Here is a 21714-nt window from a genome sequence, read left to right as displayed (position 1 = left end):
TAGAAACCAGGAACTCCATAAGCGACGACACGCTACAACCGACGAGAGAAGCTGATCCGACGAAGGATTTTACAATCCACGATAAAATCCAAAAACCAGACAAGCCTCTTCCACCAGCTTTTCCAACAACACGCGCTAACGATCCTGCAAGACAACTCAACAATGTGCGACTCCAGAGACACACTATGAGAAGCGGACGTATAACGTTTCCACCTACGCGCTTTAAAGATTACACGCAAGAAACACTAGACGATAGTACTTTTCATTGTAATTAGATTTTAAATATTATAAAAAAAAAAAGGAAGATGTTGTAATTTTAATTAGTCACGTGATAACTTACCAGATGTAACATTAGTATGTAATATGGCCACTAGGGGCACACGAGATAAAAGAGAGATAACCCGCATAGATCGGGTCACTCTTGAATGGACAGTCGGGGACTATAGCACAATAAAGAATTTAAATTAACCAATAAGTCGTTGTCATTAAACGGGAACACAACAGGGACAACGTCATGTACTACCTTATACTGGAAGTCGCGTCGGGAGCCCTCTAGGTAGCCGAGAGACGCACGATTAAATATCTGGTCCCATTTCAAGTGCGGCAAGAGTGCCACAGCTCGTGGGCGGTCCTTTTTGGCAAGGGTCTGTCGCAGTTTTTGGTTGGAGGCTTTGAGGAAGTCTTCGGGTTTCTGGAGAACTCTCTGGATCAGGATGGCCGTGGTTTTGATGTCGTTATAATTTTCGTGCGTAGGATATTCCATTCCTGGTGAAAGATAGTTTTAAAGGCCGTAGACATATGATATTCGATTGTTTCCGACACGGCATGATCTCGATCTCTGATAGCCGTTAGGACCCTTGATAATGCCAAAGACTGGATTTCTGTTTTCACGTTTGGCACACCGAGTCCCCCTCTGAACGTGGGAGGATACAGAGTTTCCCTTGAGATGAGTTCTTGCTTATCATTCCAGATAAACTTGAATATCATTTTCTGTAGGTCTTTCAGGATGTTGTCGGGGAAGCGGACTAGCGGGACAGGACAGGTAAGCCTCGGTACCGCCACTTGATTGACCAACTGAATCCTTCCCCTGAAGGACAATCCAATGTCGTCCCACGGCAGGAAAGCCTCCCGAAAATTGCTTGTAAACCGCTCCACGTTAGAATTGTGGACTCCATAGTTATCGAAAAGGATTCCCAGGATCTTTATCGGGCCGGGCGTGGGGATTAGAGGTGGGTCCGGACCTAGAGCGTCGTCGTGGTTTCCGCCGATCAGCATTAGTTTAGATTTGGTCGTGTTGATTATACTTCCTGAGGCTGCGCAGTACTTGTCGACTTCAATCAGGGCCGCTTTGACGGAGCCCATGTCTTTTAATAGTGCGTTAACGTCATCCGTGTGGGCGACATACTTCGGGATTGCAAGCGTGCTTATCAAGCCTTTGGGGGCTAGTGGGTGGATGACTTGATTTTCCATGATAACCTGCAAGAGTACTTCCAGGGATAAGCAGAAGAGGACCGGGGATAGAGGACACCCCTGACGAACGCCCTTGCCGACTTGAAATCCGGTTGTAAGATTGCCACTTATGAGGATGCTGCTGGTGTTGTCATGGTAAATCCCTTTGATCAGATTAATGAAGCTGTCGCCCATATTATATAGTTGAAGGCACTTGAACAGAAAATCATGGCTCAGCCTATCGAAGGCCTTATTGAAGTCGAGGGACAGCAAATAGCCGGGGTTCATCTTTTCGACTGCCTGGGTGATTGCGTCTCGAAGGAAGAGAAGGTTCCTCATCGGTACGCGGCCCTTGACACCACATGATTGACCCTTGCCGATGAGCGAGTTAGTAACTTTAGTGAGCCGCATTTCTAAAACTTTGGCGTAGATTTTACGGTCAAAGTCCAAAAGGGTTATTGGTCTCCATGAATTCACCTCCGCCTTCTTCGTTTCGTCTTTACAGATGAGGGTAACGATCCCTTTCCTCATAGAAGCTGGCGTGGAACCGGACTCACGGATTTCGTTGAACAGAGATATTACCACCGAGCCAAGGACTTCCCAAAATGATGAGTAAAAGGCTGATGTTAGCCCAGGGGCTTTTCTTTTTTTTTTGACATTAAAGCCGTCATCAGGCCTTATCTAAGGGAGCTACCGCTCCCTTAGAATGTATGAAAAAGAGAATAGTTGTCAGCCTAAAAAAAATCGAACCTCTCGGTCCCGTAAAAACTAAATATTTCTTCGCACATACCAAGTAAAAAGAGCCAACGGCACGCAGTGTTCCCAGGTGGTCTCCCTCCCAAGTACTGACTGCGCTCGACGCTGCTTAACTTCGGTGATCGGACGAGAACCGGTGTATTCAGCGTGATATGGCCGTTGCCGACAGAATTCGCTCAAAATTCCAATTTAAAACTAAACGAATAGTGTCAAACTATATAGAAGCCCTTCGCAAAAATATTATTCATTTGCTGCATTTAAAATAGTATAAATATCAAATTCCTTCCCCGAGTAACAACGACGCAATCCAAATTCATTGTGAGATGCGAAGAACGGCAAATTTGATTGCTGCAAATCGATGGTAGTTAGGATATGTGTGTTTGATTTTGTTTTATTTAAGGAAGTGGGCCGATCCCGGAGGTACTGCAATACCGGGCCAACCCGTGGCGGAGGTGGAGCAAGCCCCGAACTCTCCGCCGCCGTTCAAAAATAAGTTTAATATCTTGGGCCCCAATGGGACCCGTATCAGATTTTAAGCTGATAAGAACAGATAAGTCAAAACAAATGGCGTTACAACTCTACGCTTTGATAGGTTTTATGATTAAGTTAAGAGTGTAGAGAGCTCTTTAAAGACATTATAAAATTAAAACTATAAAAGTCATCGTTTAGAGAGTAAAATTTCTAATAAATATTAAAATAATAAAATAAGTTTTGGCTTTTCATTTGGCACAACAATTTTTTGGATTACATGGCATTTTTCTGAACACCATTTGGATGTGTAGTCTTGATCTGTTAGACGTTGGATATCGTAATGAGCTCTACTTAGTATATTGCTTCGTAGGCGTTCCCTGACAATATTGGCCGTCTCGAATTTGTGGTCGAAGAGCATTCGGTTGCGGGTCTTCCAGATCTGGAACTTAATTTCACTAAGAATGAGATTGAAAGCGTAAAAGTAATTCATCCGCTGAAATTAAAAATAAACTACTGGATTTGAAAACATCTACTGGAATTAAAAAAAAAATAATCTAGTGGAACTTTTCAAAAAATATTCAGTTATTTGAAAACAATCGCAGAATAATCGATTATCATAAACCATAGTCGGATCTCTCAAAAAAACGGGATTAGCCCGTCCTTTTTTTGGATCACGTGAAAATTAAAATGGTCAAATTTCTACCGCAGATGCCTATGAAATGGTCAAATTTCTACCGCAGATGCCTATGAAATTTACCCAAGTTTCAAAGTCTTGTATATAAATGTTTTTTCGGCGAAAGTGTCGCCATCTAGTAGTGCCTAAAATACAAACTTCTAAAATCGTGAAAAATCAATAAAACAAAGAGGTAAAAGTAACACAGACCAGTACATACAACGTTACGATCCCATGAAAATTACATATTTCGTCCCACAGATACAAGCACCTACCGAAGTAGCTCATAGCAAATTAAGAGCCATTTGCGTAAACAATTGTAAAGGAATGCATAGCCTCGCTTTTCCAGACCTGATAAAAAACGAATCTACTGGAATTTAAAAGCATTAAATAAAAAGAGCCAACGGCACGCAGTGTTCCCAGGTGGTCTCCCTCCCAAGTACTGACTGCGCTCGAAGCTGCTTAACTTCGGTGATCGGACGAGAACCGGTGTATTCAGCGTGATATGGCCGTTGCCGATGAAAGGAATCCCAAATTCAAATTTAAAACTAAACAGTTTAAACTATAGTAGGGGTGTAAGAGCCCTTAATTATAAGTTTCGAGCCGACCTCGGGCCTTGAAAATTTTTTCTTACCGAGCTTCGAGCCGAGCTTTGATTTTTTTACCGAGCTCTCGAGCTTTCTGGTTTAGCCAAAAATCGGGTTTCGAGCCTTATCGAGCTTTCAAGTTAGTGAAAAAAATAAAAATTATACCTAGAAAATATATATAAACGCTTCATTTTAGGCGCGGCACGTTAAATATTTGACCCCATTGGTTTACTAAGCCCGTATACCATATAGCGAAACTTTTATTCCAATCTCTGTGGGAAGAAGGTTTCTGAGATCAGGAACTAACCCAAGAAATAGCCAGGCAGTTCGAAATAATCAAAAAAAATAAATTGTGTACAAATGCGCTCTTTTGGTCCAAAAATATTTTCTTGCAAAAGACGAGGAGTTCATATGGAATTTAAAAAATTTATAACTGCTTAAACAATCTTAGCAATGTAAAAACCTTGACTATACACGTTTTTCGGCGAAAGTGTCGGCATCTAGGAGTGGCTAAGATACTCTCTGTTACTATCATAAAAAATTGTTTAAACTTTGAATAACACAGACTGGTAGAGATGTATTAAACAGAGAAATAGTCATGAGCTTAAATTAATTCCGACCTTACGGTTCCGTAAGTAATCTACTGGAATTTAAAAATATTAAATAAAAAGAGCCAACGGCACGCAGTGTTCCCAGGTGGTCTCCCTCCCAAGTACTGACTGCGCTCGACGCTGCTTAACTTCGGTGATCGGACGAGAACCGGTGTATTCAGCGTGATATGGCCGTTGCCGACAGAATTCGCTCAAAATTCCAATTTAAAACTAAACGAATAGTGTCAAACTATATAGAAGCCCTTCGCAAAAATATTATTCATTTGCTGCATTTAAAATAGTATAAATATCAAATTCCTTCCCCGAGTAACAACGACGCAATCCAAATTCATTGTGAGATGCGAAGAACGGCAAATTTGATTGCTGCAAATCGATGGTAGTTAGGATATGTGTGTTTGATTTTGTTTTATTTAAGGAAGTGGGCCGATCCCGGAGGTACTGCAATACCGGGCCAACCCGTGGCGGAGGTGGAGCAAGCCCCGAACTCTCCGCCGCCGTTCAAAAATAAGTTTAATATCTTGGGCCCCAATGGGACCCGTATCAGATTTTAAGCTGATAAGAACAGATAAGTCAAAACAAATGGCGTTACAACTCTACGCTTTGATAGGTTTTATGATTAAGTTAAGAGTGTAGAGAGCTCTTTAAAGACATTATAAAATTAAAACTATAAAAGTCATCGTTTAGAGAGTAAAATTTCTAATAAATATTAAAATAATAAAATAAGTTTTGGCTTTTCATTTGGCACAACAATTTTTTGGATTACATGGCATTTTTCTGAACACCATTTGGATGTGTAGTCTTGATCTGTTAGACGTTGGATATCGTAATGAGCTCTACTTAGTATATTGCTTCGTAGGCGTTCCCTGACAATATTGGCCGTCTCGAATTTGTGGTCGAAGAGCATTCGGTTGCGGGTCTTCCAGATCTGGAACTTCATTTCACTAAGAATGAGATTGAAAGCGTAAAAGTAATTCATCCGCTGAAATTAAAAATAAACTACTGGATTTGAAAACATCTACTGGAATTAAAAAAAAATAATCTAGTGGAACTTTTCAAAAAATATTCAGTTATTTGAAAACAATCGCAGAATAATCGATTATCATAAACCATAGTCGGATCTCTCAAAAAAACGGGATTAGCCCGTCCTTTTTTTGGATCACGTGAAAATTAAAATGGTCAAATTTCTACCGCAGATGCCTATGAAATTTACCCAAGTTTCAAAGTCTTGTATATAAATGTTTTTTCGGCGAAAGTGTCGCCATCTAGTAGTGCCTAAAATACAAACTTCTAAAATCGTGTAAAATCAATAAAACAAAGAGGTAAAAGTAACACAGACCAGTACATACAACGTTACGATCCCATGAAAATTACATATTTCGTCCCACAGATACAAGCACCTACCGAAGTAGCTCATAGCAAATTAAGAGCCATTTGCGTAAACAATTGTAAAGGAATGCATAGCCTCGCTTTTCCAGACCTGATAAAAAACGAATCTACTGGAATTTAAAAGCATTAAATAAAAAGAGCCAACGGCACGCAGTGTTCCCAGGTGGTCTCCCTCCCAAGTACTGACTGCGCTCGACGCTGCTTAACTTCGGTGATCGGACGAGAACCGGTGTATTCAGCGTGATATGGCCGTTGCCGATGAAAGGAATCCCAAATTCAAATTTAAAACTAAACAGTTTAAACTATAGTAGGGGTGTAAGAGCCCTTAATTTTAAGTTTCGAGCCGACCTCGGGCCTTGAAAATTTTTTCTTACCGAGCTTTGATTTTTTTACCGAGCTCTCGAGCTTTCTGGTTTAGCCAAAAATCGGGTTTCGAGCCTTATCGAGCTTTCAAGTTAGTGAAAAAAATAAAAATTATACCTAGAAAATATATATAAACGCTTCATTTTAGGCGCGGCACGTTAAATATTTGACCCCATTGGTTTACTAAGCCCGTATACCATATAGCGAAACTTTTATTCCAATCTCTGTGGGAAGAAGGTTTCTGAGATCAGGAACTAACCCAAGAAATAGCCAGGCAGTTCGAAATAATCAAAAAAAATAAATTGTGTACAAATGCGCTCTTTTGGTCCAAAAATATTTTCTTGCAAAAGACGAGGAGTTCATATGGAATTTAAAAAATTTATAACTGCTTAAACAATCTTAGCAATGTAAAAACCTTGACTATACACGTTTTTCGGCGAAAGTGTCGGCATCTAGGAGTGGCTAAGATACTCTCTGTTACTATCATAAAAAATTGTTTAAACTTTGAATAACACAGACTGGTAGAGATGTATTAAACAGAGAAATAGTCATGAGCTTAAATTAATTCCGACCTTACGGTTCCGTAAGTAATCTACTGGAATTTAAAAATATTAAATAAAAAGAGCCAACGGCACGCAGTGTTCCCAGGTGGTCTCCCTCCCAAGTACTGACTGCGCTCGACGCTGCTTAACTTCGGTGATCGGACGAGAACCGGTGTATTCAGCGTGATATGGCCGTTGCCGACAGAATTCGCTCAAAATTCCAATTTAAAACTAAACGAATAGTGTCAAACTATATAGAAGCCCTTCGCAAAAATATTATTCATTTGCTGCATTTAAAATAGTATAAATATCAAATTCCTTCCCCGAGTAACAACGACGCAATCCAAATTCATTGTGAGATGCGAAGAACGGCAAATTTGATTGCTGCAAATCGATGGTAGTTAGGATATGTGTGTTTGATTTTGTTTTATTTAAGGAAGTGGGCCGATCCCGGAGGTACTGCAATACCGGGCCAACCCGTGGCGGAGGTGGAGCAAGCCCCGAACTCTCCGCCGCCGTTCAAAAATAAGTTTAATATCTTGGGCCCCAATGGGACCCGTATCAGATTTTAAGCTGATAAGAACAGATAAGTCAAAACAAATGGCGTTACAACTCTACGCTTTGATAGGTTTTATGATTAAGTTAAGAGTGTAGAGAGCTCTTTAAAGACATTATAAAATTAAAACTATAAAAGTCATCGTTTAGAGAGTAAAATTTCTAATAAATATTAAAATAATAAAATAAGTTTTGGCTTTTCATTTGGCACAACAATTTTTTGGATTACATGGCATTTTTCTGAACACCATTTGGATGTGTAGTCTTGATCTGTTAGACGTTGGATATCGTAATGAGCTCTACTTAGTATATTGCTTCGTAGGCGTTCCCTGACAATATTGGCCGTCTCGAATTTGTGGTCGAAGAGCATTCGGTTGCGGGTCTTCCAGATCTGGAACTTCATTTCACTAAGAATGAGATTGAAAGCGTAAAAGTAATTCATCCGCTGAAATTAAAAATAAACTACTGGATTTGAAAACATCTACTGGAATTAAAAAAAAATAATCTAGTGGAACTTTTCAAAAAATATTCAGTTATTTGAAAACAATCGCAGAATAATCGATTATCATAAACCATAGTCGGATCTCTCAAAAAAACGGGATTAGCCCGTCCTTTTTTTGGATCACGTGAAAATTAAAATGGTCAAATTTCTACCGCAGATGCCTATGAAATTTACCCAAGTTTCAAAGTCTTGTATATAAATGTTTTTTCGGCGAAAGTGTCGCCATCTAGTAGTGCCTAAAATACAAACTTCTAAAATCGTGAAAAATCAATAAAACAAAGAGGTAAAAGTAACACAGACCAGTACATACAACGTTACGATCCCATGAAAATTACATATTTCGTCCCACAGATACAAGCACCTACCGAAGTAGCTCATAGCAAATTAAGAGCCATTTGCGTAAACAATTGTAAAGGAATGCATAGCCTCGCTTTTCCAGACCTGATAAAAAACGAATCTACTGGAATTTAAAAGCATTAAATAAAAAGAGCCAACGGCACGCAGTGTTCCCAGGTGGTCTCCCTCCCAAGTACTGACTGCGCTCGACGCTGCTTAACTTCGGTGATCGGACGAGAACCGGTGTATTCAGCGTGATATGGCCGTTGCCGATGAAAGGAATCCCAAATTCAAATTTAAAACTAAACAGTTTAAACTATAGTAGGGGTGTAAGAGCCCTTAATTTTAAGTTTCGAGCCGACCTCGGGCCTTGAAAATATTTTCTTACCGAGCTTCGAGCCGAGCTTTGATTTTTTTACCGAGCTCTCGAGCTTTCTGGTTTAGCCAAAAATCGGGTTTCGAGCCTTATCGAGCTTTCAAGTTAGTGAAAAAAATAAAAATTATACCTAGAAAATATATATAAACGCTTCATTTTAGGCGCGGCACGTTAAATATTTGACCCCATTGGTTTACTAAGCCCGTATACCATATAGCGAAACTTTTATTCCAATCTCTGTGGGAAGAAGGTTTCTGAGATCAGGAACTAACCCAAGAAATAGCCAGGCAGTTCGAAATAATCAAAAAAAATAAATTGTGTACAAATGCGCTCTTTTGGTCCAAAAATATTTTCTTGCAAAAGACGAGGAGTTCATATGGAATTTAAAAAATTTATAACTGCTTAAACAATCTTAGCAATGTAAAAACCTTGACTATACACGTTTTTCGGCGAAAGTGTCGGCATCTAGGAGTGGCTAAGATACTCTCTGTTACTATCATAAAAAATTGTTTAAACTTTGAATAACACAGACTGGTAGAGATGTATTAAACAGAGAAATAGTCATGAGCTTAAATTAATTCCGACCTTACGGTTCCGTAAGTAATCTACTGGAATTTAAAAATATTAAATAAAAAGAGCCAACGGCACGCAGTGTTCCCAGGTGGTCTCCCTCCCAAGTACTGACTGCGCTCGACGCTGCTTAACTTCGGTGATCGGACGAGAACCGGTGTATTCAGCGTGATATGGCCGTTGCCGACAGAATTCGCTCAAAATTCCAATTTAAAACTAAACGAATAGTGTCAAACTATATAGAAGCCCTTCGCAAAAATATTATTCATTTGCTGCATTTAAAATAGTATAAATATCAAATTCCTTCCCCGAGTAACAACGACGCAATCCAAATTCATTGTGAGATGCGAAGAACGGCAAATTTGATTGCTGCAAATCGATGGTAGTTAGGATATGTGTGTTTGATTTTGTTTTATTTAAGGAAGTGGGCCGATCCCGGAGGTACTGCAATACCGGGCCAACCCGTGGCGGAGGTGGAGCAAGCCCCGAACTCTCCGCCGCCGTTCAAAAATAAGTTTAATATCTTGGGCCCCAATGGGACCCGTATCAGATTTTAAGCTGATAAGAACAGATAAGTCAAAACAAATGGCGTTACAACTCTACGCTTTGATAGGTTTTATGATTAAGTTAAGAGTGTAGAGAGCTCTTTAAAGACATTATAAAATTAAAACTATAAAAGTCATCGTTTAGAGAGTAAAATTTCTAATAAATATTAAAATAATAAAATAAGTTTTGGCTTTTCATTTGGCACAACAATTTTTTGGATTACATGGCATTTTTCTGAACACCATTTGGATGTGTAGTCTTGATCTGTTAGACGTTGGATATCGTAATGAGCTCTACTTAGTATATTGCTTCGTAGGCGTTCCCTGACAATATTGGCCGTCTCGAATTTGTGGTCGAAGAGCATTCGGTTGCGGGTCTTCCAGATCTGGAACTTCATTTCACTAAGAATGAGATTGAAAGCGTAAAAGTAATTCATCCGCTGAAATTAAAAATAAACTACTGGATTTGAAAACATCTACTGGAATTAAAAAAAAAATAATCTAGTGGAACTTTTCAAAAAATATTCAGTTATTTGAAAACAATCGCAGAATAATCGATTATCATAAACCATAGTCGGATCTCTCAAAAAAACGGGATTAGCCCGTCCTTTTTTTGGATCACGTGAAAATTAAAATGGTCAAATTTCTACCGCAGATGCCTATGAAATTTACCCAAGTTTCAAAGTCTTGTATATAAATGTTTTTTCGGCGAAAGTGTCGCCATCTAGTAGTGCCTAAAATACAAACTTCTAAAATCGTGAAAAATCAATAAAACAAAGAGGTAAAAGTAACACAGACCAGTACATACAACGTTACGATCCCATGAAAATTACATATTTCGTCCCACAGATACAAGCACCTACCGAAGTAGCTCGTAGCAAATTAAGAGCCATTTGCGTAAACAATTGTAAAGGAATGCATAGCCTCGCTTTTCCAGACCTGATAAAAAACGAATCTACTGGAATTTAAAAGCATTAAATAAAAAGAGCCAACGGCACGCAGTGTTCCCAGGTGGTCTCCCTCCCAAGTACTGACTGCGCTCGACGCTGCTTAACTTCGGTGATCGGACGAGAACCGGTGTATTCAGCGTGATATGGCCGTTGCCGATGAAAGGAATCCCAAATTCAAATTTAAAACTAAACAGTTTAAACTATAGTAGGGGTGTAAGAGCCCTTAATTTTAAGTTTCGAGCCGACCTCGGGCCTTGAAAATTTTTTCTTACCGAGCTTCGAGCCGAGCTTTGATTTTTTTACCGAGCTCTCGAGCTTTCTGGTTTAGCCAAAAATCGGGTTTCGAGCCTTATCGAGCTTTCAAGTTAGTGAAAAAAATAAAAATTATACCTAGAAAATATATATAAACGCTTCATTTTAGGCGCGGCACGTTAAATATTTGACCCCATTGGTTTACTAAGCCCGTATACCATATAGCGAAACTTTTATTCCAATCTCTGTGGGAAGAAGGTTTCTGAGATCAGGAACTAACCCAAGAAATAGCCAGGCAGTTCGAAATAATCAAAAAAAATAAATTGTGTACAAATGCGCTCTTTTGGTCCAAAAATATTTTCTTGCAAAAGACGAGGAGTTCATATGGAATTTAAAAAATTTATAACTGCTTAAACCATAGCCAACTAGATTAGTCAAAGCCCGTGCATGCCTGCTGGAGAGGGGGAGATATTTTACATACTCCTTGCCTAGTTTTAGTTCTCCGGTAGGTCGCTCGATGGCGTGTTATGGACTATGAGTTTCGGGGGTCGGTCATAAATGTTGAAATTCGAAAAACTTATTAAGGGGCTGTCTATAAAGTGATAAATGTAAGTCCTATAATTTATTTTTATATTGAAAATTGAAATTGAACACCAAATATATTTAAATAAAAAGTACTCATGATTAAGGTTTAAAGCAAAGCTTTATTTTCAAATAGGAACAATTTTTAATCACTTAAATATTGCTTTACACTATTAAAACTTAGTCATGAAAACTACGTTTATTTATCACCAAAATTTAAAAAAAGAACTTGCATATCATAGCAATTGATAGAAACAATTTTTAATCACTTTAATATTGCTTTTGACTATTAAAACTTAGTTATGAAAAATACATTTATTTATCACCAAAATTTGAAAAAAAACTTGCATATAATAGCAATTGATAGGAATAATGTTTAATCACGTCAATATTGCTTTTGACTATTTCAACTCACTTTACAGCAATTAAATTTATTTATCACAGAAATATTAAAAAAAAAATAGGAACTTGCATATCTGACTTTTGTACTATTTGAAGCTTTCACAGGAGTTAATGTTTCTTTCCTTGGAGTTGAATACTGATTAATATTATCACAGTCTGACTTTTCTTCAACATTTTGACACTGTACTAATTCGAGAGACCTTTTTTTCTTAGGAGGAGATAAATATGGATTTCCATTAGAATTAGATTGAAAATGAAGATTTTCTTGGTTAGTTTCATTGATGATTCCTGATAATGGTGATCTGTTTATTTGAGTATTTCTTTTCTCGTGAGATTCCATTGTCTGTTCTTTACTTAGTTCGCATGAATGGCTTTCAGTGACAGCTTTGGGAAATACAGATGGAATAGCAAATGTCAGTAAAGATTTTCTTGTAGTTGAAATGCTAAAATCAGATGGCTTAAAATGATCACTGCAAACTCTTGCGCCTGAATTGTGTAAATTTTCATCGTTCCTCTCATCATGATCTACTCCAAATATTGCAACAAGCCACTTCTTTCTGTCAACATCCTTTTTCGGGATTCTATGGAAACTTCGGCCTTCCTTCTTATTCCAATCATTACTTTTACAAGTTGGAACAAAGCAATAAACCATTTTAATACTGAAAGAAATTTTAAAACCATTTATAAAAATGCATTCAAGGTTAAGACCAAGGCCCTAGACTATATCGTAAATTTTCGCTCAGGATGTCTAGGATAACGTATTTAAAATTTTAAAATATATATATTTGAACCTAAAACGTAGATAAACAAATTTTTACTTTAAAATTAATTCTTACCTGTATATTTAACGTTTATTTTGTCGAAAAGTAAACGGACCCGTGCCGCGGACCCGTGGTGGCCGAGCTGCCCGCCCGACATCCGTTAAAAAAAATTAAATTGGTGAGCCGCTCTGTTTATAAAATTCATGCTCTTCTGCGCATACTACGTCATCGTCGTCGACGTACGTCATCATTCATAGTCCATAATACGCTACCTTGCGGCCACTCTTGGCGTTCTTAAAATGCCAGTTTAGAGAAGAAATTTCTGGGTATGCACGGGCTTTATCTAATCTAGTTGGCTATGCTTAAACAATCTTAGCAATGTAAAAACCTTGACTATACACGTTTTTCGGCGAAAGTGTCGGCATCTAGGAGTGGCTAAGATACTCTCTGTTACTATCATAAAAAATTGTTTAAACTTTGAATAACACAGACTGGTAGAGATGTATTAAACAGAGAAATAGTCATGAGCTTAAATTAATTCCGACCTTACGGTTCCGTAAGTTTTCTACTGGAATTTAAAAATATTAAATAAAAAGAGCCAACGGCACGCAGTGTTCCCAGGTGGTCTCCCTCCCAAGTACTGACTGCGCTCGACGCTGCTTAACTTCGGTGATCGGACGAGAACCGGTGTATTCAGCGTGATATGGCCGTTGCCGATGAAAGGAATCCCAAATTCAAATTTAAAACTAAACAGTTTAAACTATAGTAGGGGTGTAAGAGCCCTTAATTTTAAGTTTCGAGCCGACCTCGGGCCTTGAAAATTTTTTCTTACCGAGCTTCGAGCCGAGCTTTGATTTTTTTACCGAGCTCTCGAGCTTTCTGGTTTAGCCAAAAATCGGGTTTCGAGCCTTATCGAGCTTTCAAGTTAGTGAAAAAAATAAAAATTATACCTAGAAAATATATATAAACGCTTCATTTTAGGCGCGGCACGTTAAATATTTGACCCCATTGGTTTACTAAGCCCGTATACCATATAGCGAAACTTTTATTCCAATCTCTGTGGGAAGAAGGTTTCTGAGATCAGGAACTAACCCAAGAAATAGCCAGGCAGTTCGAAATAATCAAAAAAAATAAATTGTGTACAAATGCGCTCTTTTGGTCCAAAAATATTTTCTTGCAAAAGACGAGGAGTTCATATGGAATTTAAAAAATTTATAACTGCTTAAACAATCTTAGCAATGTAAAAACCTTGACTATACACGTTTTTCGGCGAAAGTGTCGGCATCTAGGAGTGGCTAAGATACTCTCTGTTACTATCATAAAAAATTGTTTAAACTTTGAATAACACAGACTGGTAGAGATGTATTAAACAGAGAAATAGTCATGAGCTTAAATTAATTCCGACCTTACGGTTCCGTAAGTAATCTACTGGAATTTAAAAATATTAAATAAAAAGAGCCAACGGCACGCAGTGTTCCCAGGTGGTCTCCCTCCCAAGTACTGACTGCGCTCGACGCTGCTTAACTTCGGTGATCGGACGAGAACCGGTGTATTCAGCGTGATATGGCCGTTGCCGACAGAATTCGCTCAAAATTCCAATTTAAAACTAAACGAATAGTGTCAAACTATATAGAAGCCCTTCGCAAAAATATTATTCATTTGCTGCATTTAAAATAGTATAAATATCAAATTCCTTCCCCGAGTAACAACGACGCAATCCAAATTCATTGTGAGATGCGAAGAACGGCAAATTTGATTGCTGCAAATCGATGGTAGTTAGGATATGTGTGTTTGATTTTGTTTTATTTAAGGAAGTGGGCCGATCCCGGAGGTACTGCAATACCGGGCCAACCCGTGGCGGAGGTGGAGCAAGCCCCGAACTCTCCGCCGCCGTTCAAAAATAAGTTTAATATCTTGGGCCCCAATGGGACCCGTATCAGATTTTAAGCTGATAAGAACAGATAAGTCAAAACAAATGGCGTTACAACTCTACGCTTTGATAGGTTTTATGATTAAGTTAAGAGTGTAGAGAGCTCTTTAAAGACATTATAAAATTAAAACTATAAAAGTCATCGTTTAGAGAGTAAAATTTCTAATAAATATTAAAATAATAAAATAAGTTTTGGCTTTTCATTTGGCACAACAATTTTTTGGATTACATGGCATTTTTCTGAACACCATTTGGATGTGTAGTCTTGATCTGTTAGACGTTGGATATCGTAATGAGCTCTACTTAGTATATTGCTTCGTAGGCGTTCCCTGACAATATTGGCCGTCTCGAATTTGTGGTCGAAGAGCATTCGGTTGCGGGTCTTCCAGATCTGGAACTTCATTTCACTAAGAATGAGATTGAAAGCGTAAAAGTAATTCATCCGCTGAAATTAAAAATAAACTACTGGATTTGAAAACATCTACTGGAATTAAAAAAAAAATAATCTAGTGGAACTTTTCAAAAAATATTCAGTTATTTGAAAACAATCGCAGAATAATCGATTATCATAAACCATAGTCGGATCTCTCAAAAAAACGGGATTAGCCCGTCCTTTTTTTGGATCACGTGAAAATTAAAATGGTCAAATTTCTACCGCAGATGCCTATGAAATTTACCCAAGTTTCAAAGTCTTGTATATAAATGTTTTTTCGGCGAAAGTGTCGCCATCTAGTAGTGCCTAAAATACAAACTTCTAAAATCGTGTAAAATCAATAAAACAAAGAGGTAAAAGTAACACAGACCAGTACATACAACGTTACGATCCCATGAAAATTACATATTTCGTCCCACAGATACAAGCACCTACCGAAGTAGCTCGTAGCAAATTAAGAGCCATTTGCGTAAACAATTGTAAAGGAATGCATAGCCTCGCTTTTCCAGACCTGATAAAAAACGAATCTACTGGAATTTAAAAGCATTAAATAAAAAGAGCCAACGGCACGCAGTGTTCCCAGGTGGTCTCCCTCCCAAGTACTGACTGCGCTCGACGCTGCTTAACTTCGGTGATCGGACGAGAACCGGTGTATTCAGCGTGATATGGCCGTTGCCGATGAAAGGAATCCCAAATTCAAATTTAAAACTAAACAGTTTAAACTATAGTAGGGGTGTAAGAGCCCTTAATTTTAAGTTTCGAGCCGACCTCGGGCCTTGAAAATTTTTTCTTACCGAGCTTCGAGCCGAGCTTTGATTTTTTTACCGAGCTCTCGAGCTTTCTGGTTTAGCCAAAAATCGGGTTTCGAGCCTTATCGAGCTTTCAAGTTAGTGAAAAAAATAAAAATTATACCTAGAAAATATATATAAACGCTTCATTTTAGGCGCGGCACGTTAAATATTTGACCCCATTGGTTTACTAAGCCCGTATACCATATAGCGAAACTTTTATTCCAATCTCTGTGGGAAGAAGGTTTCTGAGATCAGGAACTAACCCAAGAAATAGCCAGGCAGTTCGAAATAATCAAAAAAAATAAATTGTGTACAAATGCGCTCTTTTGGTCCAAAAATATTTTCTTGCAAAAGACGAGGAGTTCATATGGAATTTAAAAAATTTATAACTGCTTAAACAATCTTAGCAATGTAAAAACCTTGACTATACACGTTTTTCGGCGAAAGTGTCGGCATCTAGGAGTGGCTAAGATACTCTCTGTTACTATCATAAAAAATTGTTTAAACTTTGAATAACACAGACTGGTAGAGATGTATTAAACAGAGAAATAGTCATGAGCTTAAATTAATTCCGACCTTACGGTTCCGTAAGTAATCTACTGGAATTTAAAAATATTAAATAAAAAGAGCCAACGGCACGCAGTGTTCCCAGGTGGTCTCCCTCCCAAGTACTGACTGCGCTCGACGCTGCTTAACTTCGGTGATCGGACGAGAACCGGTGTATTCAGCGTGATATGACCGTTGCCGACAGAATTCGCTCAAAATTCCAATTTAAAACTAAACGAATAGTGTCAAACTATATAGAAGCCCTTCGCAAAAATATTATTCATTTGCTGCATTTAAAATAGTATAAATATCAAATTCCTTCCCCGAGTAACAACGACGCAATCCAAATTCATTGTGAGATGCGAAGAACGGCAAATTTGATTGCTGCAAATCGATGGTAGTTAGGATATGTGTGTTTGATTTTGTTTTATTTAAGGAAGTGGGCCGATCCCGGAGGTACTGCAATACCGGGCCAACCCGTGGCGGAGGTGGAGCAAGCCCCGAACTCTCCGCCGCCGTTCAAAAATAAGTTTAATATCTTGGGCCCCAATGGGACCCGTATCAGATTTTAAGCTGATAAGAACAGATAAGTCAAAACAAATGGCGTTACAACTCTACGCTTTGATAGGTTTTATGATTAAGTTAAGAGTGTAGAGAGCTCTTTAAAGACATTATAAAATTAAAACTATAAAAGTCATCGTTTAGAGAGTAAAATTTCTAATAAATATTAAAATAATAAAATAAGTTTTGGCTTTTCATTTGGCACAACAATTTTTTGGATTACATGGCATTTTTCTGAACACCATTTGGATGTGTAGTCTTGATCTGTTAGACGTTGGATATCGTAATGAGCTCTACTTAGTATATTGCTTCGTAGGCGTTCCCTGACAATATTGGCCGTCTCGAATTTGTGGTCGAAGAGCATTCGGTTGCGGGTCTTCCAGATCTGGAACTTCATTTCACTAAGAATGAGATTGAAAGCGTAAAAGTAATTCATCCGCTGAAATTAAAAATAAACTACTGGATTTGAAAACATCTACTGGAATTAAAAAAAAATAATCTAGTGGAACTTTTCAAAAAATATTCAGTTATTTGAAAACAATCGCAGAATAATCGATTATCATAAACCATAGTCGGATCTCTCAAAAAAACGGGATTAGCCCGTCCTTTTTTTGGATCACGTGAAAATTAAAATGGTCAAATTTCTACCGCAGATGCCTATGAAATTTACCCAAGTTTCAAAGTCTTGTATATAAATGTTTTTTCGGCGAAAGTGTCGCCATCTAGTAGTGCCTAAAATACAAACTTCTAAAATCGTGAAAAATCAATAAAACAAAGAGGTAAAAGTAACACAGACCAGTACATACAACGTTACGATCCCATGAAAATTACATATTTCGTCCCACAGATACAAGCACCTACCGAAGTAGCTCATAGCAAATTAAGAGCCATTTGCGTAAACAATTGTAAAGGAATGCATAGCCTCGCTTTTCCAGACCTGATAAAAAACGAATCTACTGGAATTTAAAAGCATTAAATAAAAAGAGCCAACGGCACGCAGTGTTCCCAGGTGGTCTCCCTCCCAAGTACTGACTGCGCTCGACGCTGCTTAACTTCGGTGATCGGACGAGAACCGGTGTATTCAGCGTGATATGGCCGTTGCCGATGAAAGGAATCCCAAATTCAAATTTAAAACTAAACAGTTTAAACTATAGTAGGGGTGTAAGAGCCCTTAATTTTAAGTTTCGAGCCGACCTCGGGCCTTGAAAATTTTTTCTTACCGAGCTTCGAGCCGAGCTTTGATTTTTTTACCGAGCTCTCGAGCTTTCTGGTTTAGCCAAAAATCGGGTTTCGAGCCTTATCGAGCTTTCAAGTTAGTGAAAAAAATAAAAATTATACCTAGAAAATATATATAAACGCTTCATTTTAGGCGCGGCACGTTAAATATTTGACCCCATTGGTTTACTAAGCCCGTATACCATATAGCGAAACTTTTATTCCAATCTCTGTGGGAAGAAGGTTTCTGAGATCAGGAACTAACCCAAGAAATAGCCAGGCAGTTCGAAATAATCAAAAAAAATAAATTGTGTACAAATGCGCTCTTTTGGTCCAAAAATATTTTCTTGCAAAAGACGAGGAGTTCATATGGAATTTAAAAAATTTATAACTGCTTAAACAATCTTAGCAATGTAAAAACCTTGACTATACACGTTTTTCGGCGAAAGTGTCGGCATCTAGGAGTGGCTAAGATACTCTCTGTTACTATCATAAAAAATTGTTTAAACTTTGAATAACACAGACTGGTAGAGATGTATTAAACAGAGAAATAGTCATGAGCTTAAATTAATTCCGACCTTACGGTTCCGTAAGTAATCTACTGGAATTTAAAAATATTAAATAAAAAGAGCCAACGGCACGCAGTGTTCCCAGGTGGTCTCCCTCCCAAGTACTGACTGCGCTCGACGCTGCTTAACTTCGGTGATCGGACGAGAACCGGTGTATTCAGCGTGATATGGCCGTTGCCGACAGAATTCGCTCAAAATTCCAATTTAAAACTAAACGAATAGTGTCAAACTATATAGAAGCCCTTCGCAAAAATATTATTCATTTGCTGCATTTAAAATAGTATAAATATCAAATTCCTTCCCCGAGTAACAACGACGCAATCCAAATTCATTGTGAGATGCGAAGAACGGCAAATTTGATTGCTGCAAATCGATGGTAGTTAGGATATGTGTGTTTGATTTTGTTTTATTTAAGGAAGTGGGCCGATCCCGGAGGTACTGCAATACCGGGCCAACCCGTGGCGGAGGTGGAGCAAGCCCCGAACTCTCCGCCGCCGTTCAAAAATAAGTTTAATATCTTGGGCCCCAATGGGACCCGTATCAGATTTTAAGCTGATAAGAACAGATAAGTCAAAACAAATGGCGTTACAACTCTACGCTTTGATAGGTTTTATGATTAAGTTAAGAGTGTAGAGAGCTCTTTAAAGACATTATAAAATTAAAACTATAAAAGTCATCGTTTAGAGAGTAAAATTTCTAATAAATATTAAAATAATAAAATAAGTTTTGGCTTTTCATTTGGCACAACAATTTTTTGGATTACATGGCATTTTTCTGAACACCATTTGGATGTGTAGTCTTGATCTGTTAGACGTTGGATATCGTAATGAGCTCTACTTAGTATATTGCTTCGTAGGCGTTCCCTGACAATATTGGCCGTCTCGAATTTGTGGTCGAAGAGCATTCGGTTGCGGGTCTTCCAGATCTGGAACTTCATTTCACTAAGAATGAGATTGAAAGCGTAAAAGTAATTCATCCGCTGAAATTAAAAATAAACTACTGGATTTGAAAACATCTACTGGAATTAAAAAAAAAATAATCTAGTGGAACTTTTCAAAAAATATTCAGTTATTTGAAAACAATCGCAGAATAATCGATTATCATAAACCATAGTCGGATCTCTCAAAAAAACGGGATTAGCCCGTCCTTTTTTTGGATCACGTGAAAATTAAAATGGTCAAATTTCTACCGCAGATGCCTATGAAATTTACCCAAGTTTCAAAGTCTTGTATATAAATGTTTTTTCGGCGAAAGTGTCGCCATCTAGTAGTGCCTAAAATACAAACTTCTAAAATCGTGAAAAATCAATAAAACAAAGAGGTAAAAGTAACACAGACCAGTACATACAACGTTACGATCCCATGAAAATTACATATTTCGTCCCACAGATACAAGCACCTACCGAAGTAGCTCATAGCAAATTAAGAGCCATTTGCGTAAACAATTGTAAAGGAATGCATAGCCTCGCTTTTCCAGACCTGATAAAAAACGAATCTACTGGAATTTAAAAGCATTAAATAAAAAGAGCCAACGGCACGCAGTGTTCCCAGGTGGTCTCCCTCCCAAGTACTGACTGCGCTCGACGCTGCTTAACTTCGGTGATCGGACGAGAACCGGTGTATTCAGCGTGATATGGCCGTTGCCGATGAAAGGAATCCCAAATTCAAATTTAAAACTAAACAGTTTAAACTATAGTAGGGGTGTAAGAGCCCTTAATTTTAAGTTTCGAGCCGACCTCGGGCCTTGAAAATTTTTTCTTACCGAGCTTCGAGCCGAGCTTTGATTTTTTTACCGAGCTCTCGAGCTTTCTGGTTTAGCCAAAAATCGGGTTTCGAGCCTTATCGAGCTTTCAAGTTAGTGAAAAAAATAAAAATTATACCTAGAAAATATATATAAACGCTTCATTTTAGGCGCGGCACGTTAAATATTTGACCCCATTGGTTTACTAAGCCCGTATACCATATAGCGAAACTTTTATTCCAATCTCTGTGGGAAGAAGGTTTCTGAGATCAGGAACTAACCCAAGAAATAGCCAGGCAGTTCGAAATAATCAAAAAAAATAAATTGTGTACAAATGCGCTCTTTTGGTCCAAAAATATTTTCTTGCAAAAGACGAGGAGTTCATATGGAATTTAAAAAATTTATAACTGCTTAAACAATCTTAGCAATGTAAAAACCTTGACTATACACGTTTTTCGGCGAAAGTGTCGGCATCTAGGAGTGGCTAAGATACTCTCTGTTACTATCATAAAAAATTGTTTAAACTTTGAATAACACAGACTGGTAGAGATGTATTAAACAGAGAAATAGTCATGAGCTTAAATTAATTCCGACCTTACGGTTCCGTAAGTAATCTACTGGAATTTAAAAATATTAAATAAAAAGAGCCAACGGCACGCAGTGTTCCCAGGTGGTCTCCCTCCCAAGTACTGACTGCGCTCGACGCTGCTTAACTTCGGTGATCGGACGAGAACCGGTGTATTCAGCGTGATATGGCCGTTGCCGAGAGAATTCGCTCAAAATTCCAATTTAAAACTAAACGAATAGTGTCAAACTATATAGAAGCCCTTCGCAAAAATATTATTCATTTGCTGCATTTAAAATAGTATAAATATCAAATTCCTTCCCCGAGTAACAACGACGCAATCCAAATTCATTGTGAGATGCGAAGAACGGCAAATTTGATTGCTGCAAATCGATGGTAGTTAGGATATGTGTGTTTGATTTTGTTTTATTTAAGGAAGTGGGCCGATCCCGGAGGTACTGCAATACCGGGCCAACCCGTGGCGGAGGTGGAGCAAGCCCCGAACTCTCCGCCGCCGTTCAAAAATAAGTTTAATATCTTGGGCCCCAATGGGACCCGTATCAGATTTTAAGCTGATAAGAACAGATAAGTCAAAACAAATGGCGTTACAACTCTAGTAGTATAAAGCCGCACTTCCTACCTCCGTAGGTGTAGAATGTAGGTGTAGAGTGTAGGTGTAGAATTTCAAGGTCACC

At 38.2% G+C, this 21714-nt stretch overlaps 1 protein-coding gene, 4 long non-coding RNA genes, 23 other non-coding genes and 1 pseudogene across 29 annotated transcripts; all 29 read right to left on the bottom strand.

Annotated features, from left to right (window-relative positions):
• Nucleotides 1-2250: 2250 nt before the first annotated feature.
• On the bottom strand, nt 2251-2369 carry LOC149618953 (5S ribosomal RNA). Its single transcript, XR_016375667.1, has one exon. It is a non-coding gene; the product is annotated as a 5S ribosomal RNA (ribosomal RNA).
• A 234-nt stretch (nt 2370-2603) lies between these two features.
• On the bottom strand, nt 2604-2801 carry LOC149618952 (U2 spliceosomal RNA). The gene has a single exon (XR_016375658.1). It is a non-coding gene; the product is annotated as a U2 spliceosomal RNA (small nuclear RNA).
• A 946-nt stretch (nt 2802-3747) lies between these two features.
• On the bottom strand, nt 3748-3866 carry LOC149618951 (5S ribosomal RNA). The gene has a single exon (XR_016375690.1). It is a non-coding gene; the product is annotated as a 5S ribosomal RNA (ribosomal RNA).
• Nucleotides 3867-4607: 741 nt separating this feature from the next.
• LOC149618950 (5S ribosomal RNA) lies at nt 4608-4726 on the bottom strand. The gene has a single exon (XR_016375665.1). It is a non-coding gene; the product is annotated as a 5S ribosomal RNA (ribosomal RNA).
• A 234-nt stretch (nt 4727-4960) lies between these two features.
• On the bottom strand, nt 4961-5158 carry LOC149618949 (U2 spliceosomal RNA). The gene has a single exon (XR_016375657.1). It is a non-coding gene; the product is annotated as a U2 spliceosomal RNA (small nuclear RNA).
• A 913-nt stretch (nt 5159-6071) lies between these two features.
• On the bottom strand, nt 6072-6190 carry LOC149618948 (5S ribosomal RNA). The gene has a single exon (XR_016375663.1). It is a non-coding gene; the product is annotated as a 5S ribosomal RNA (ribosomal RNA).
• Nucleotides 6191-6919: 729 nt separating this feature from the next.
• LOC149618947 (5S ribosomal RNA) lies at nt 6920-7038 on the bottom strand. The gene has a single exon (XR_016375662.1). It is a non-coding gene; the product is annotated as a 5S ribosomal RNA (ribosomal RNA).
• Nucleotides 7039-7272: 234 nt separating this feature from the next.
• Nucleotides 7273-7470, bottom strand: LOC149618946 (U2 spliceosomal RNA). The gene has a single exon (XR_016375655.1). It is a non-coding gene; the product is annotated as a U2 spliceosomal RNA (small nuclear RNA).
• Nucleotides 7471-8383: 913 nt separating this feature from the next.
• Nucleotides 8384-8502, bottom strand: LOC149618945 (5S ribosomal RNA). Its single transcript, XR_016375661.1, has one exon. It is a non-coding gene; the product is annotated as a 5S ribosomal RNA (ribosomal RNA).
• Nucleotides 8503-9243: 741 nt separating this feature from the next.
• Nucleotides 9244-9362, bottom strand: LOC149618944 (5S ribosomal RNA). Its single transcript, XR_016375660.1, has one exon. It is a non-coding gene; the product is annotated as a 5S ribosomal RNA (ribosomal RNA).
• Nucleotides 9363-9596: 234 nt separating this feature from the next.
• LOC149618943 (U2 spliceosomal RNA) lies at nt 9597-9794 on the bottom strand. The gene has a single exon (XR_016375654.1). It is a non-coding gene; the product is annotated as a U2 spliceosomal RNA (small nuclear RNA).
• Nucleotides 9600-10578, bottom strand: LOC149618942 (uncharacterized). The gene is made up of 2 exons (XR_016375350.1): nt 10521-10578; nt 9600-10456 (listed from the first exon to the last, which is right to left on the bottom strand). It is a non-coding gene; the product is annotated as an uncharacterized LOC149618942 (long non-coding RNA).
• Nucleotides 10579-10708: 130 nt separating this feature from the next.
• LOC149618941 (5S ribosomal RNA) lies at nt 10709-10827 on the bottom strand. Its single transcript, XR_016375634.1, has one exon. It is a non-coding gene; the product is annotated as a 5S ribosomal RNA (ribosomal RNA).
• A 781-nt stretch (nt 10828-11608) lies between these two features.
• On the bottom strand, nt 11609-13033 carry LOC149618940 (uncharacterized). Of its 2 annotated transcripts, XM_089854916.1 has the most exons (3): nt 12745-13033; nt 12380-12567; nt 11609-12292 (listed from the first exon to the last, which is right to left on the bottom strand). In XM_089854916.1, exons 2-3 carry the CDS (start codon nt 12558-12560, stop codon nt 11913-11915), a joined length of 561 nt encoding a protein of 186 aa, XP_089711042.1. In that variant the 5' UTR covers nt 12561-12567; nt 12745-13033; the 3' UTR covers nt 11609-11912. The 2 variants fall into 2 exon arrangements, with proteins under 2 accessions (XP_089711042.1, XP_089711041.1); XM_089854915.1 differs by having other exon boundaries at nt 11609-12567.
• A 232-nt stretch (nt 13034-13265) lies between these two features.
• On the bottom strand, nt 13266-13384 carry LOC149618939 (5S ribosomal RNA). The gene has a single exon (XR_016375633.1). It is a non-coding gene; the product is annotated as a 5S ribosomal RNA (ribosomal RNA).
• A 741-nt stretch (nt 13385-14125) lies between these two features.
• LOC149618938 (5S ribosomal RNA) lies at nt 14126-14244 on the bottom strand. Its single transcript, XR_016375631.1, has one exon. It is a non-coding gene; the product is annotated as a 5S ribosomal RNA (ribosomal RNA).
• A 234-nt stretch (nt 14245-14478) lies between these two features.
• On the bottom strand, nt 14479-14676 carry LOC149618937 (U2 spliceosomal RNA). The gene has a single exon (XR_016375653.1). It is a non-coding gene; the product is annotated as a U2 spliceosomal RNA (small nuclear RNA).
• Nucleotides 14482-15460, bottom strand: LOC149618936 (uncharacterized). Its single transcript, XR_016375352.1, has 2 exons — nt 15403-15460; nt 14482-15338 (listed from the first exon to the last, which is right to left on the bottom strand). It is a non-coding gene; the product is annotated as an uncharacterized LOC149618936 (long non-coding RNA).
• Nucleotides 15461-15590: 130 nt separating this feature from the next.
• Nucleotides 15591-15709, bottom strand: LOC149618935 (5S ribosomal RNA). Its single transcript, XR_016375629.1, has one exon. It is a non-coding gene; the product is annotated as a 5S ribosomal RNA (ribosomal RNA).
• Nucleotides 15710-16450: 741 nt separating this feature from the next.
• LOC149618934 (5S ribosomal RNA) lies at nt 16451-16569 on the bottom strand. Its single transcript, XR_016375681.1, has one exon. It is a non-coding gene; the product is annotated as a 5S ribosomal RNA (ribosomal RNA).
• A 234-nt stretch (nt 16570-16803) lies between these two features.
• LOC149618933 (U2 spliceosomal RNA) lies at nt 16804-17001 on the bottom strand. Its single transcript, XR_016375652.1, has one exon. It is a non-coding gene; the product is annotated as a U2 spliceosomal RNA (small nuclear RNA).
• On the bottom strand, nt 16807-17855 carry LOC149618932 (uncharacterized). Its single transcript, XR_016375348.1, has 2 exons — nt 17727-17855; nt 16807-17662 (listed from the first exon to the last, which is right to left on the bottom strand). It is a non-coding gene; the product is annotated as an uncharacterized LOC149618932 (long non-coding RNA).
• A 59-nt stretch (nt 17856-17914) lies between these two features.
• On the bottom strand, nt 17915-18033 carry LOC149618931 (5S ribosomal RNA). The gene has a single exon (XR_016375627.1). It is a non-coding gene; the product is annotated as a 5S ribosomal RNA (ribosomal RNA).
• Nucleotides 18034-18774: 741 nt separating this feature from the next.
• On the bottom strand, nt 18775-18893 carry LOC149618930 (5S ribosomal RNA). The gene has a single exon (XR_016375623.1). It is a non-coding gene; the product is annotated as a 5S ribosomal RNA (ribosomal RNA).
• A 234-nt stretch (nt 18894-19127) lies between these two features.
• On the bottom strand, nt 19128-19325 carry LOC149618929 (U2 spliceosomal RNA). Its single transcript, XR_016375651.1, has one exon. It is a non-coding gene; the product is annotated as a U2 spliceosomal RNA (small nuclear RNA).
• LOC149618928 (uncharacterized) lies at nt 19131-20180 on the bottom strand. Its single transcript, XR_016375349.1, has 2 exons — nt 20052-20180; nt 19131-19987 (listed from the first exon to the last, which is right to left on the bottom strand). It is a non-coding gene; the product is annotated as an uncharacterized LOC149618928 (long non-coding RNA).
• A 59-nt stretch (nt 20181-20239) lies between these two features.
• On the bottom strand, nt 20240-20358 carry LOC149618927 (5S ribosomal RNA). The gene has a single exon (XR_016375622.1). It is a non-coding gene; the product is annotated as a 5S ribosomal RNA (ribosomal RNA).
• Nucleotides 20359-21099: 741 nt separating this feature from the next.
• LOC149618926 (5S ribosomal RNA) lies at nt 21100-21218 on the bottom strand. The gene has a single exon (XR_016375616.1). It is a non-coding gene; the product is annotated as a 5S ribosomal RNA (ribosomal RNA).
• Nucleotides 21219-21452: 234 nt separating this feature from the next.
• LOC149618925 (U2 spliceosomal RNA) lies at nt 21453-21634 on the bottom strand (annotated as a pseudogene).
• Between the last annotated feature and the right edge of the window lie 80 nt (nt 21635-21714).

This window comes from Phalangium opilio, unplaced genomic scaffold, assembly GCF_054372755.1.
Source record: "Phalangium opilio isolate 3A_F unplaced genomic scaffold, DU_Popi_V2 ptg000209l_1, whole genome shotgun sequence".
NCBI classification, from domain to species: Eukaryota; Metazoa; Arthropoda; class Arachnida; order Opiliones; family Phalangiidae; genus Phalangium; species Phalangium opilio.
Note: the sequence above shows the minus strand (reverse complement) of the source record. Positions and strands in the feature narration are given on the sequence as shown.